The sequence below is a fragment of the Corvus kubaryi genome, unplaced genomic scaffold (assembly GCF_017639235.1).
Source record: "Corvus kubaryi isolate FWS band 111438036 unplaced genomic scaffold, C.kubaryi_AGA036_p1.0 split2-37374, whole genome shotgun sequence".
Classification (NCBI taxonomy): Eukaryota; Metazoa; Chordata; class Aves; order Passeriformes; family Corvidae; genus Corvus; species Corvus kubaryi.
Genome location: NW_024582082.1, coordinates 6,728,666 through 6,743,896, shown reverse-complemented (window position 1 = coordinate 6,743,896; position 15,231 = coordinate 6,728,666). Strand labels below are relative to the sequence as shown.

The following is a 15,231-nucleotide window of genomic DNA, read 5'->3' as shown; positions in this document are numbered from 1 at the left end:
TAAAAACTGGTGCTGAAGGAAGCTGAGGCTGCTGGTGGCCATGCTTTTGTGATAACGGCGTCATCTGCAGAGCCATCCCTTGGTTTCTGCACTGCTGCTGAAGCACACGCTGTTTTCTAGAGTGTATTCCGTCATGGGAAGAATTTGAAGACACAGATGTCCTCTGCTTTTTTAAACACATCTGCTGTGAGAACTGGAGGCAAAGAATGATCTGTCCCAGGCAGCTTAGTGCAGGATCACTGCAGTCGCAGTGTTCATATTTCCTCTCTATAGTATAGAAAATCTCCTTTCTAACAGGATTAACAACTGCTTGATTATTCTTTGCCCAGTTTCCCACCTTCCCTTGAGTTACTGGAGCTGCAGTTTTAGCTAGGTGGATAGATGATGTGAGTTACTTTCTCCGTAAATAACCTTAGTTAAGGTTGCTTTTTGACAAAGAGGGAAGAATCTGTGTGGGTATAGCATTTGCAGGTAGGTCCTGTGGTTCAGTTTCAGCTATTGTTTCAGCTGATGAAAAGCTCTGAAGAGAAGATTGCAAAATAAAATCATACTGATCTTGTTCTTCAGTTTACAGCATGTGAAGAAATTGTGTTTCATCAATAATTGTGTCTCGGTTGGATTTTGACAGAAAGAAGTAAGTAAAGGGACTATAAGGAAGGATATGGAAAGGGGCTCTAAAATTCCAGGAAAAGCTTTGTGTTCTGCTGATATGGTGCTGAGTGTTGCCCTTTGGCATCACTTTTTGTAGTGAGTATCTGAAAGTATCTATGAAAATTATCTCTACCCTTTGTACTGAGGTTATGTGCTTGTCCACTGTTTATAACTGCTGTGGTGACATAAATCTGTTTTTAAAAATAAAACTGAAAATTGTATTAGAAGCTGTTGTAAACCTTGAGTTAGAGACATAAATGCTTTCAGCTCTGTTGGAGGAGGATTTTAGGGAGTGTGGTGCAGCTGGACTTAAGCCTCTGTCCACGAGGTGGCCACAGCCCCTGCCCATCTCTGGCCAGCCTCAGATTAATTGATCCTTGCCAGCAAAAATACAGAATGAGTCTCTAAACACAGCATGTCAAACGTTATTTCAGTGCTATTTTAAGCACTTTGTCTGAAATGAATTGGAAATGTTGAAGAAAACTTCACAAACTATGACTGATAAGTAATTTTCATTTTATTGGGACAAGCTGGGATATATACAACACATGTTACTCTATCCTCTCTTGTTAGAATCTGAAGTGGCATGTGAGGGAGCGGAGGAATTCTACCTGGCTGTATCTATTTAAACAAGTAAAAAAGGCTTTTTTCACCAAGACATGGAAGACACATTGGATGGGTACATTCGATGCACTGGCAGAAAGAGGCACCTTGCAGCCCTTCCCAGGAGATTGCTGAGCTAGCTCTTTTCTCAGTGGCACCCAAAATCACCTGCTCTGCATGACTAGGAGAGGGGCTTTAAAAGTCAGGTATTTTTAGGGAAAGCATTACAGATCCTGATTTAAAACCACCTACAGAAACTGCTGTGTGAGTAGCCAATGTGTTTAGCTTGTTGATGTGTCACCTGGCTGGGCAGGGAGTTACATTAATCATGTAGTTTATTACATTTATCAACGTCAGAACAGTAATAGTGGGCAGTATAAGTTAAATGCCTTCTGCTGGGTGAGGGAATAGGAGCCTTTGCCTTCCCTTTGCTGTGCTCTGCTCAGCTGTTCCTTCTGCTGCTGCTCATCGCAACAGATGAAGTTGGAGTTGGGGGATGCTTTCCAGATATGTATCCCTTTAAGGAAATGTTTATCTCTTTAACTGACCAACTGTTTGTTCATCAAGCTCCTTCAGTAGGTCAGTACAGCAGTCCTGTGTGCTGCAGGTGGAGTGCAGGAGTCAGTCCAGGCCAAGTGAACTTGCAAAGGGACTGCATTCTGGGGAGTTGTAGAGAATAATTTACAAGTCAGGATGTGCATTTTTCATATGCAGAAGTTAAAAGCTTTGTGATTAAATGGGAACATAAGCTCTTGTTCTGCTTACAGTTTTCTGTAACTCATAACTACAGAACTGTTTATCTAAAACATGTTCAAGATGTTCCGTTACATCTTAGTCCCAATTATGTAAAAAAATACTGGAAAATGTAGGAAAACTTACATAGACATAATGAGTTATGAAGACTTAAAAAATTCAGCTTTAATTTTAATACCCAATAATGATTCCCTCCTGGCTACCCAACTTTTACAGTTCTTCTTTTGGCCTGGGAGTCAGATATTGTTAACTACTAAGCTACTGTATGCTCTGAGTATATAGTTGCTGCATTTCTGTGCCTGATGCTTTCAGGTGGAGAAGTTGAGGCCGTTCCCTGCTCAGAAACAGGGAAAGCTCAGTAATGGAGCTGTTGGATACCTGAAATGACCCTTTGGCTGCCAGGTGCCCACCTCAGACAGGCTGTGGTGTGTTTGAAGTCTGATCCATAGCTAGTGCTCCTGGATATTTCACTAATAAAATCATGTTTGTGGCAGCTTGGAGGATTAAAATGATACTGGACTGTGTGAAATGAGTGCTTTATAAATGTGTTACAAATTCAGGCCTTCTGTTTAATTTTCATAGGATTTGGTAATGGCATTTAAAAAAAAATTCAGAGTTTTATTGGTTTTACATGGCCTGCAATTACATCTGACCTTTCATTTGATACAGCAGTCTATATCTGTTATATTGCTAAACATGGACTATGAAGCCAAAGAACTTTTCTGAAGTAAATCCATTGTAAATTCTGAGGCCAGCATTCATACTGATTTATCTTTTGTAAACACTGTATAAATGCAGCACTTGAAAATTCAGAACATGCTTTCCAAGGCCAAGCTGGAGAGACTTCTCTATGATGTATAATGATTTTGTTGTGCATGTATTTGATTCTAACAGCCCACCTGTTCAGGACAGTAAATTAAGTGATGAATAGCCCTAGTGAGCTGTTCCCTGCCATGTGGTCTGCACCATCAGCACAGATATTTTTGTGACTGAAGAAGATTCTGTCTGGTGAGAAGTTTAAACAGCTGTATCTCCTAATTACAGCTTCTGTGTAAAGTTCAGTTTATAAAGCAAAATAATCTTCATGTTTTAATATTTTTGTTTCTGTGGTTGCTAGTGGATGACACTGATGTGGTGCTGACTAGTGATAGTAGGAGGGAGAGACCTCTAAAGCTTTATTGTTTTCATCTTTGCCAAAGAGTAATTTTTGATGTTCCCTCTAGACATGGACTGGGCCAAGCAAGAGAGGCAGTAGAATGGTGTAGTTTGTAATGGGCCTGCCAGCTAGGTCTGAGGTGGACATGAAAGAGTTCTTCCTCTCTAAACATAACCCCTTTGCTATGAAAAGGTACTGTGGTGGTTCTCTGCACCCTGTAGAGTGGCTTAGGTTTTCACTGGTTTTTAAAAAATTTCTTCTTTAAAGAGATCTGAGAAGGTTTCAACAATTTTTGACCTTGGGTGAACAGGCCTGCTCTATTTATCTTCTTCCACGTGTTGCTTGCTGCTGTATCCATTCCCATAAATAATATTTTCAGAGATATATTTAATAAATCTTTTTTTTTTCAGGTCAGTGTTTATGCATCAGTTGGATGTCACTCTTTTCATTTCCACAGCTCAAGTGTAGACAGGGTTCTTCAAATCTGTGTGTGTCCTGACCTATCTATTAATCTGGGCTTTCTATAATTCTGTGTAATTTATTGCAGAATCTGAAAAGTAACACTGAGTGATTAGATGTGAATGAGGTTGCTTATGTTTGTATTTTTTTTTTTCTCTTTCTTTTTAGGACTTGAATACTATCTGTTCTTTCCTTCATGGACTGGACATACTCTCACATTTCAGAGAACATCAGCTAAGGTGAAGTACTCTGCAGTTAGTGTTTTTTAGCACACTTACATCTATGACTTTTTGTGGAGATAAGCAGAGCTTTTGTTTGCCTGCACTTTGAGGTGGCAGAGCATTGGCCTAATCCATTGCTGAGTTAAGTCACTGCAAATAATGTGGCATAGATTCTAAATGAATTAGCTCTTCTAAGAAGGAAGGCAGAGCATACTACCATTTGCCTACAAAAGACTGTGTAGACAGTGCCCTGTCTTAACTCCAGATTACAAAAGCTTTTTAATGCTTCAGACATTCAGATGATCTCAGAATCCATAAAATGGAAGGCCAACAAAACATAAAAACCGCTTTGGAAGTATTTTAGTTCCTTCAGTTCTGTTGCTATGGGTAATTCCAATGTGTGGGAGTGATTTAAACATTTAGAGAACATGCTGTATGTTACCTCTTTGGATAATGAGGAACACCGTAATAATTTGAATTTTCTGGTTAAGCACATACTTTGTTTAGAACAAAAAAAAAATAGTTGAATTTGAGGTCTTAGAGCCTGAAAGTGATTTTACTGAAATGTGGTAATGAATGGCTTATGATCTTTGGGGATTAAAATTGAAATTAAACTTCTCTTCCTCTTCCTTCAGAATAATGTCGTCAAGTGCCCGCTATGAGAGGTACAAGGGCAACCAAGTTCTCTTTTGGTGAGTACATAGCACTTGTTGGAGTTGTTCAGCAGAAATGTGAGCAAACTCAATGTTTTGCATTTTGTAATATGTAATTTGCTTTTCAGTCTCTGTCAATAATTGGTTAAAAGCTTTGGCAGAGGTGGTTGTAGCAGTAGTGCAGTGTTGATGTTTGAGAGGTGCCCATGACTTTTCAGCCCAGCTCCCAGGGACAGCAGAGTGGGGGCAGGGGGGTGTGTGTGTGTGTCAGTAACACGAGGTGTTACTGAAAGGCAGGCAGTGTCCCCTCTGCAGCCGTGGGAGCCCTGGTGACACTCAGTAGGTGGCACTGTATCCCTGAAGCTGGCACTGCCTGCACGGCTGCTTGTCGAAGCAGCCTGTACTGGAGAGGGATGGAGCTCAAACACCATCTCTTTACATTGCAAAATTTAGTATTTTATCTTACAGTTCTCTAGGTTCTTGCTGGGAGGCAAATATACCTTTATTTTCCTCATATTTTAGTATTGCTTATGGCATATTTATCCCCTAGCTTTCTGTATAAGGCACAGCTTCCAGCACACCTGAGTCTAAATAAGATTCCACCTGCTAGTTGGTGTGGTGGGTGTGTGTGACACACACCTGCTCCAGTAGCAGGTCAGTATCTGTGTGGGGGGGTTGTGTGCTGTCCTGTAGTTATAGCTCTTATGTATACTTTCACTGGAATAAAATTTTTTCACTAAAAATTTCATTTTAATAAAGTAAATTTTTAAGCTGACTTAAATGTCAAAACGTAAAGTATAAGAAACATTCTTTATGTAGATGTTTTAAAAAAATAATCCTTGTCCAGTTAAAGTTCCCAGGTTCTTACATATCAAACTGGTAGAATGGTATATCGTTATTTTACTGCAATAATATTTTGGATAACATATTTCTCAGGTACTGTAAGGAGAAATACATATCAGTGATTTCTTTTCTTACAGCTCAGAAACTATTGCAAGATGCTGGTACATCCTGCTTTCTGGATCTGTGCTCATGAAGGATTCAATGTTTTTGCCACCATGCAGGTATGTAAAATTTTTGAGTTATTGTTGTTATTTAAGGCAAGTTTTTTTTTTTTTTAATAAATGCTTTCTATGTATTTGTGTTACTGTAATTTTTAAAGAATTTAAAAATAACTTCATAATTTTGTTTTTCTAGAGCTTGATAGTGAAAGAAATGTTCAGCTAATTCAAGTTAAATTTTCTCAGACTTTTCCTGCATGTTGAAATTTCTTTGTGAAATACTGCACTCAAATCTAGTTTGGCTTTTTAAGTTTATAAGAGAATTTGTCGTCAGCTTATTACCTTGGGGTCTCTTTGAATAATTTGTGCTGTGTGACTGTCCTGGATAGAGTTCCCTGTTGCAAAAATACGACTGCAGATCACATAGCTTCTGCCATTTCGTTGGAGGCTGTATTTAATGGCACATACGATTTTTATGTGAAGCAAGAAGGGGCCAGCAGCATCAGCTGTGGGCAGCTTATGCCGGGAGCCTGTCTGTGTCTAGAGGTTGAGGCACAGTGAACACTGACATGCTTTCGCTGAAGCACGTTATTAGACTTGAGCTGAACTTGGGCAAGTAATACCCTGAGTACCCAGAGTAATACTCTGCTTGATCTTGTACATCACTCAGAAGTGTATTTCACTGTGTTTCATTTGACTCAGCATGAGCTGACCGTGAGTGGATAGACTTAATGCCAACTCCAGCTTACACACATTTCCATATACTTGAATTTCTTGGTAAGTACTAGTAAGAACATGTAGGACTGAATTTTTCAACTCATTAAACTGTAGGCTGGATATTAAACACTTAATGCTCCTTGAGTGACTGAAGGTCCTCGAGTGAAGTTGTCCAGAGAAGCTGTGGCTGCCCCATCCCTGGAAGTGTTCAAAGCCAGTTTGGACGGGTGTTGTAGTGGCCCTGTCTAGTGGAAGGTCTCCTTGCCTACAGCAGCGGGGTGGAACAAGATGTGCTTTAAGGTCCTTTCCAACCAAAATCATATTATGATGAGTCAATGATAAGTTCAGGAGTACCAGAAGTGAGGACATGGCACACTGTTGTTTGCATAAAAACTCTCTAAAATCATGGTTTTGTGAAACTTGGGGTAAGTCACTTACAAGCACCATTGCTTGTAAGGTTTCTTGTGCCTTAAAAAAAAAAGCGAAGTAGATCTGTTATAGTTAATTCACAAGATTACAGCTAGATTTATTATGGATAATGCAGTAAAATAGCTGTTAGATGGTGAAAGGATGGAGCTGCTGGCAGATTACAGCTTACAAGGGGTGGTTCCTGGGGTGTTCTGTCTCCTTAGGTGGTGAGATCATGTAGAAAGGAGAAGAATGCACTCCTGATGGGTACCTAGGGTGTTCAGCTCACTCCGTTTCATTTGAAATACATTCGTGTTCATGCATTAAATATAATGATTTTTATTTTTTCTTCAGTAGAGTGGGATAAACTTCAGTTACTTTCCATGGTCTGAATACCTTACCTCTCACATTTCTAGTTGGGGGAGCTGCAGTCACCAGACACAGGCTGATTTCAAATGAAATAGTGCCTTGGATAAGTTAGTAGTAGTCTTTCATAATTGTAATTAGCAGCATTTTAATTACATTTGAAATAATACATAATGTCACTCGTTATTCTTTGTCCCCAACCAAATTCCGGATTATGTGAGTCATTCTGAAAGGAGGCTTAACTACACATCTGTAAGACAGCACAATATTGCCTTCATTTTCGTTGCCTCAGGTATTACAGAGCTATCCTGTATCACAGGAAACAAAGATAAGAACTTGTTGCCATGTTCTCTCTGGCTCATGAGAATATGATCCTAGACCTGTAATATGTTCATGAAATAAACTTTATGGGAGAGTATGCTGTGTGGGATACTGCTTTATCTGTCCTTTTTTGGTTTTTTTCATAGCAGGAAAGTAGTGGACAAGAGTAGGGAATGAAATGAAAACCACGTTTTTGAGGTATTCTGAGGCTGCTGAAGGGAATGGAAACACTTCTCCGCCACCTGGGTTTCTGATAGGCTTAGTGCTGCCCAGACATGGCATCAGATAAATCTTACCTGTTTGTCCTGTTGAATATGGTATAAATATATCAATGTGTGAGCAGATGTGGGTGAGGTTAGAGACAGGTGTGTTCTGCACAGGAGTGATGCAGGAGACTAATGATGGCATTGAGTTCGCTGGCAGGTAAATGAAAGAGGACCAAAATAAAATCCTTAATGGGAGGAAGGTGGTAACTACCAAAGATGAGGAGTTAGGCTTTAATCTGGAGACCTTCTAGAACTCTGAAAAGGTCAAACGCAAAGTTTGAATAATTGTTATTCTGGAAGAACTGGGTAGGTGGAGGCATTTTGTAAAACAGATCATAGTTAGCAAATTCTAGTTTGAAATTCAGTCCTTGTGTACTTCATAACACCCCCCACTCCCCAGTTACCTCTTTGTCAGGTTGCTAATTTCAGCTTCATATTTGTCCTCTGGAATATTTGACAAACGCTTTGTCTTTAAAGGACTTCTGTACATTTTAGGGGTTTTTTTCAGAATACTGGAACAGTTTTTATAAAGTAGTTTGCTTTGTAAAAGCAGGATATCAGTGTTTCTCAATTAGAGGAAGCTTTTTTCTGGGCAGTAGTGGGGTTTAAGGCCCCTTTTTCTTGTAAAGTTGTTAGTTTCAATTTGTTTTATGTAGCATTTGTTTTTCAAAATTGAGCATTGCACTAGAAACTAACTGCCCAGCAACTTTTGTTTAACAATTATATAAGAAGCTGCTGTTACAATTGATTGTTAGTGAGATCCTTGCAGTCTCCATAAATAATCGTTACCACTGGAAGGTGGTGATGGTTTAATAACTGTTTCCTGGTACATCCTCAAAATGCTTGTCTTTTTTCTGTTGTCTGCCCCGTGATTACCTTGATGGATAGGAGGAGACTGTAGTAGACAACTGTAAACTTAACCTGGAGAAGATGCTATCCTGCTTTTTGGCATGTCCTGTCATCCGCTATCTATCAGAACTACGGGAAACCTTATTTTTTTTCTGCAGAACTCTTTGAAATAAAATATTCTGTGGAATCCAGCCTGAAAGAGGCTTAACCCCTTGAAAACATAAGGAGGTGGGCAATTACTGCTTTATTAACTTTGTCTCAGTATTTGAAATGAGTAAGGGAGGAAACTGGGCCTCACTGTGCTTGAAAAGGGCTTTTTTTAATTGGCTTGATGAACTTGAATACAAGTTGTAATTCAGAAATTGGTTTAAAAATTGGAGGAGTAAAACTTGCATCCAGGTACAATAAATCTATTCAATATTCCGGCACTGATGCTCATGATGAGACAAGCCCTGCAAGATTTTTAAGGTAAGAGACAGGTCAGTCAGTAATACCAGGTACAAAGACGGCATAATCTTGAGTACCCTATTGCCTGGAGAATGGATTTGTCAATAGACTTGGCATAGGAGGAGAAGAATTTGCTTCTAACATGAAAGCAATGGCTGGAATAAAAGAACAAGATTGACAGATTTGTGGAAGGAAAATCATGTCAGCAAGTTAAAGAGGTTTTGTGTTTTAACCTTGTTTGTTAATGAAGATAATTCATGTGAACAGGATATTTGAAAGAGATTACTCACAGCAAGATTAGCCATAGGAGATATATCAAGGGCCTGGAGCTTTTGAAGCCAATTATGTGGCTGACAGCCTCCTACAGCTGTGAGAATTGAACCTCCAAGGGAAAAACACAAAGTCTTGAAACATTCAAGATGTAGTCTACTACAACAAACACTTCTCTTTTCCCAGCCTTTCCAAAATCTCTCAAATGGAGAAAATTTGAATCATTGTTCTATTCATGTAGCGCATTTCTTGGCTAAAAACAATTACTTTATTTAAAATGGCCTCATGGTTGTGTGGTATCTTATCATGAGAGTTGTAGGTGCGTCAATGACTCAATAAGCCATTTCTCTTTTCTTCAGTAAAAGGAGAAGACACAAATGCTTAGATCAAGAAAATGGTCATAATGAAAGAGGAACTGCAGTTTTGCATTATGAACAACAGCTTGGGTTGAAATTATTTTAGCTTGTTTTGTATTAGTATTTGTGAGTAACAATATTTTACTATATTTTGCAACTTACTGTGACTGTTAATAGTGTTTGCATCTATTCTCCGTGAAGTGCCAGAAGCACAGAAAATACTGTGCTTTTACAGGACTGTCAGTGTTGGAAAATAAGAATGTGAGATTAAAGATTTTCAATTTGAAGAATTTAAAGATTAACAAAATGCCATAATTTAAATTTTGATGTATGTAACTTTGTTCTCAAACATATTTATACCTCAAATGTACCATCTAAAGTCAGATTAGTTTTCCTTCTGAAGCTTGTAGTGCTGCTTTCTGCAAATACTTGTGAATTTGTACCATTCACTGCAAAAGTATATTTGTGGCTCAGAGCTCCTGTACTGCCAGCTTCAGCCAGTGCAAGGAGTACTGGTCTTTTTCTCCCCTGATCCTTCCTTTCCAAGTGTAACTTGAATACTGCTTTGTGTTCAGACTGTGCCTGCTGTATCCAAGCTCTGTCCCAGTGCTTCTCAACCTCTACTCTTCCTCTTTCTCATGTCCATCCAGTCCCTATGTCTGGAGTGTGGATAGTGCTTTTCCTCCCTCAGCTCCCATGGTCTGGATCCATGTATGACAGTCCACTGCTGCCATACAGTAAACTTAACTTCTGACAAACTGGCAGTTGCCAATAAGGTTCTGAATTGTGATAATTGTTGCCATCATTGGGATTTAAGTTTCTTACTGTGTGACTGTAAATCTTGCAGTCACAATACAATACTCCTGAGTGTATTTTTGCTTCACACTAGAAAGCTCTTCCCAACTAACTGTTGTGGATTATTTTCTCTGCTCTTTTAAAGAGAGCTTCAGGCTTACATCCCTGTGCTTATCAAGTCTGAGAGATTTATCCCTCAGCACAGGATAAAAGCAGTGCATTGGTGGCTGTGGATGAGGTGATGTTTTCCCTGGGTGTTTCTGTTAAGTGATGGCTGTAACTTGTAGCATTGCCTGACAGCCACTAAGTGAACCAACAACTTGGGAATGCTGTCAGTAAATGTGTTTGTAAAACTAATTAATTCAGATAGAGTTGTTCAGATTTAAATTCTTCTGGCAGTGCTAGTGCTGGTATGAAAGTACTCTGAGGGAAAAGGGCATGTGGATGAGAAGAGGCAGCACACTAGTGAGAAGCTGTGTCCTGGTCTCCTTAAGTGCAGCAACTTGTATTGGGCGTGCTGATGTTGCGTAAGGGCTGGGAGCATGCTGCAGACTAAGAGGACACGGTGCATCTTTTCTGACATAGACTAATCTAAGAAAGTCAGAAAATGAAGAAAGACTCTGTTCAGGCCTGTCACAACTATATGGCCAAAAAATCTTGTCCATGTTTCCCCCACACCAGTAATTCCATTTTGGTCGGTTCATGGTTCCTTACAGAGTCTACCCTTTAGAAGTTTTATGGACCGCAACGGATGCTGATTGTGCCACAGAAAGAATTTTTTGTTGGCTAAACTAAAGTGCAAGAGAAATGAAATTAGAAGGAGAGGGTTATGTATGGTTTGTTTATAACTAAAATACAATTTTACTGAGACTTTGCAATCCCATGATCTGGAATAGCTGGAAAGCTGCGCAGTAAGTGAGACACAGGCTTCCCCAAAGGGTCATCACGTTCAGAGTATAAAGTAATTAATACAGAGATCTTGAGCTTGCAGCTGGTAGATTGAGTAGCATTACACAGCCTCTGAAATAATTTCCAATTAAAACTTCAGCAGGCTTAAGAGAGAAACCTGCTAAATGTTGTTATTAAGAGCTAATGCAGAAATGGATTTTGATGACTGAGCATTAATTGAAATAGGTATTTTGCATTCAGCCATATATCTTGTGGTATCTGGTTTCCTTTAAACCATTTCCTGATGGAGTTAAGTATTATAATATTTTTCTAATGAAGTTACTTTGAAGAGCTCAGGACTTGCACAGCATATGATGTCACGTAAACTCTGCCACTTGCATTTGCTGAAACTTTTGGTCTGTGCTGATGGACCTTTTTTCCCCATCTCCTTGCTCTGTTTCACAGATAAAGGCATTTGGGGCTGCTCAACAGCTGCTGAGGGCTCCTGATGTACCTGTAGCCTCAGGCAACTCCCCACCACCCCCATTCTTCAGATCATGGTTGGGCTGAGACAAATCTAGTGAAATTGAGACCTCCATGGAGATGCCGAGAAAAACAGGTTATTCCCATGAGGATTTTGATGTTGAGTATACTCCTGTGTTTGACTGCAGTGCAGGAAGGGCAGATCTTGACTTTTCTATCCACAGTCACCACGACTATTACTGCTTGTTATGCAACTTCACAGGTTTTCCCTCAGTGTTACTTCCCAATCAATGACAAAGAAATTTAAGTATAAAATTACATGTTTAGATTTGTGTTTAATGGTTATTCCAGCCGTTAATATATTAGTGTGGTACATTCATAGGTAATGGAATGGATTTTATCTTGGATCTGACCAACAGCAACTTTGCACTAGATGTCCAGGGGTTTGCTGGAATAGCTGTTCTGCAGAAGAGGCACTCTGCAAGGAGTGGAAAAATGAAATGCTTTTCATAGAATGACAGAATGGTTTTGGTTGGAAGGGACCTTACAGCTTATCTAATTCCAACCGCCTGTCATGGGCAGGGACACCTTCCACTATCCCAGGTTGCTCCAAGCCCTACTCAACCTGGCCTTGAATGCATTCCGGGGTGGGGCAGCCACAGCTTCTCTGGCAACCTGTGCCAGGGCCTACCCACCCTTATAGTAAACAATTTCTTCCCAATATCTCCTCTAAATCTACTTAGGTCAGCTTAGAGCCATTCCCCCTTATCCTGTTACTATATGCCCATGTAGGCCTCCCTGACTTGCACAAAAACACGTTTTCATCTGTTAAAAAAACAACCTAACAACGTGTCTGTTCCTTACACATCTTGTCTCTTCCAGGCCCAGTTGTGCCCTTCCATACAAAATCTTTTTGCATTGAAGAAATGCATCCAGGTTACTGGATGAGTGGGGTCATGGGATTCACTTTGCAGTGGCGAGTACAATTTATCTTCATCTTTATGTACCTAAAAGCAGCCTGACAGGCAGACAGGCAGTTTGAGAGACAAGTATATTCATAAAAACGAAGTATCTGCAAACGCTTTGCTTGTTATCTTGATAAACTGGTATATCAGCACCCTGGCCCTGTTCTACATGTAATACAGTACTGAGTATTACTGCAGGTAAAACTCCTGCAGGTAGCTTTATTGACAGTCACAGATAACTGTACATTATTGACACCAATTTATACAGGCAGGATAATGTTATGATTTTATAGTTCCTGGAAAATACAGAACAGAACGTAAAGTGCTTGACATCCTGCCATTGATGGCTTTGATGTCTGAAATATCTGAAAACATTGTTTCAGGATGTAGTAGAATATTGTAAATTTGAAGATGCCTGCTAATTAGTGTTAAATAATAAGACATTCAGTCTCAGCCTCCATCTGTGTGTAGGCTGAAAGCTCTTCAGGACAGGCTGTGTTTTTACCTTTAATGTATGTACGATATTCTGAGTAATGCAGAATGAGGCGCTATCAGTATTGAATAACTTGAGCATATTGATATCAGGAAATGTTTGAGTAAAATGTGATAGCTATTGCTTAAATTCGTCAGTCTTGTCGTTCCAGGTGTGTTTTATCACCAAATACTCAGGTTGCAGAACAGCTGGATATGAGAATTTTCAAAACATCTCTTTTCAGAAAGCTGTGTTTGTGCACATCCTGTTTCAAGAACTACATTCAAAATACGTTATGTTGGAGGCATTTCTAAATAGTTTGCCTTATAAAAGTAAGGTTTGTTATAAAAGGTCCAGTACCTTAAAGAAGTTTTAACACCTTCCTGTTTTGGGGAGTGAGCATGAGTGTGAAAATGGGAGTATTCTCCGATACAGAAGGCTCCCTCCTGTGATTAATTTTATTCCATTCCCTGTATCCCTGTATCAGTCAGGCACATACTCAGGTGCCTGCACTTCTAAGGTGCTCTGCAGTTGCAGAGAGATGAGCAAATCATACAGTGGAAGAGGGACAGATGAACCAAGGACTGTCACAGAATCACAGACTGGTTTGGTTTGGAAGGGACCTTAAAGCTCATCCAGTTCCAGCTGCCTGCCATGGGCAGATGCACTTCACTAGACCAGGTTTCTCCAAGCCCTGTCCAGCCTGACCTGATCCTGTTATCTGTGGTCCTGGGCTTCTACATTTCAGTAGCTCCAGTCTGATCCATGGCCTGAGCACAGTTGTTGGTATGGGGTATCATGCCAGTTTAACTTACATTCTTTTCTCAGATGATACACCTCCTTAAGCATTTTTAATTGAGTAGCAGTGAATCAGGAGGAAAACAAGGTTTCTTGCAGATGAGGCATCCATAAATGAAGGATAAACAAAGCTTCCTTTGATATCTGGAAGCCATTTTTTTCATGACAGTGTTGCAGACCGTTGAGTGAGTGTGTGAAAATTAATGATGCAGATGAAATAGATGAATATTAAGTGATGAGAGCATACAATAAAATTATAAATAAAAAAAAATTGTAATGCAATTTTATACTACTGACTTTTTCTTGGCTTCCAGCAGTGGGAAGCTATAGAATTATATTAAATTTCAGACTTATTTAAATCACACATTGTTAACAATGCCAATTAAATTGTTTGATAATTTAAAGCTTTAATGGTACATCAGTGGTAGTATGTCCTTTGACAATTTTTAAATTGTAAGTAGAGCTTAATTTACATTAGTTTCATGTTTTCTTACACTTTCAGTGTTAATTTAAATTTTTAATTGGATTATTTTCCCCACTCTGCTTAAAGTACTAAAGCATGTATAATGTGCTATACCTTAGTCAGTATTTGCCAATTTTCTTATGTATCTTGCCACATGTGACATCAAGAGGATGTAGTGTTTAGGGATGTGCTTTTGGTTGGGGAAGCTGCTGTGATGGTTGGAAAGCAGAAGCACTGAAATGGGCTTCTTGGGTTGGACCTTTCCAGGAAGCAAACCTGGCCCTGGGATAGGACGTCCGTGGTCACGATCTTGTTGGGTGCCAAGGTGGGTAACCAAAAAGACTAAGTAATAACAGCTCCTGCAAAAAACACTGTGTTCTTGATGCCAGTTGTCTTTTAGTACCAAAAGATAAGATTGCCCCATCTCTTCCAGAATTAGATGAACTTTCCAGAGCTCTCTCAAGAAACAGCATGGTTCAGGTTTGAGTGGCTCTTTAATCACCAGCTAAAGACTTCTCCAAGTAATTTGCTGTCGCAGAAATGTTCCCTCTTTGGAAGAATAGTCCATGTCAAAGTTTGCTCTTGTTTCCAAGTGTGTTTTCTCTCCTCCACTTTCAAAGCTTTGTTCATCTGAACCTTTTCCATTTACAAGCATTTAGGAATGAATGTTGTTCTGAGGCCTTGATTATAATTGGCAGATTAGTGAAGTATATTGATGTCAGCAAACCTCTTAACTGATAGTGAAATTAAACATTTTGTATTCTAAAGGAAAAATATGGAATAAGTAATTAAGAAATTTAAACCCCATGTTTCTAGAACATGTTGTGTATGTTAATTAAGAATGTTAAAAGTTGGTATTTTCAAGACACA

General features: G+C 39.4%; 1 protein-coding gene across 11 annotated transcripts in view; it reads left to right on the top strand.

Moving 5' to 3' along the window:
* RAPGEF6 (Rap guanine nucleotide exchange factor 6) overlaps positions 1-15,231 on the top strand; it is a 124,491-nt gene that overhangs the window by 21,120 nt on the left and 88,140 nt on the right. For all 11 annotated transcript variants that reach the window (XM_042014659.1, XM_042014660.1, XM_042014658.1 and 8 more), the window contains exons 2-4: positions 3,791-3,861; positions 4,479-4,535; positions 5,477-5,560. In XM_042014659.1, the coding sequence (XP_041870593.1) occupies positions 3,791-3,861; positions 4,479-4,535; positions 5,477-5,560 (212 nt within the window). The remainder of the gene's footprint in view (positions 1-3,790; positions 3,862-4,478; positions 4,536-5,476; positions 5,561-15,231) is intronic.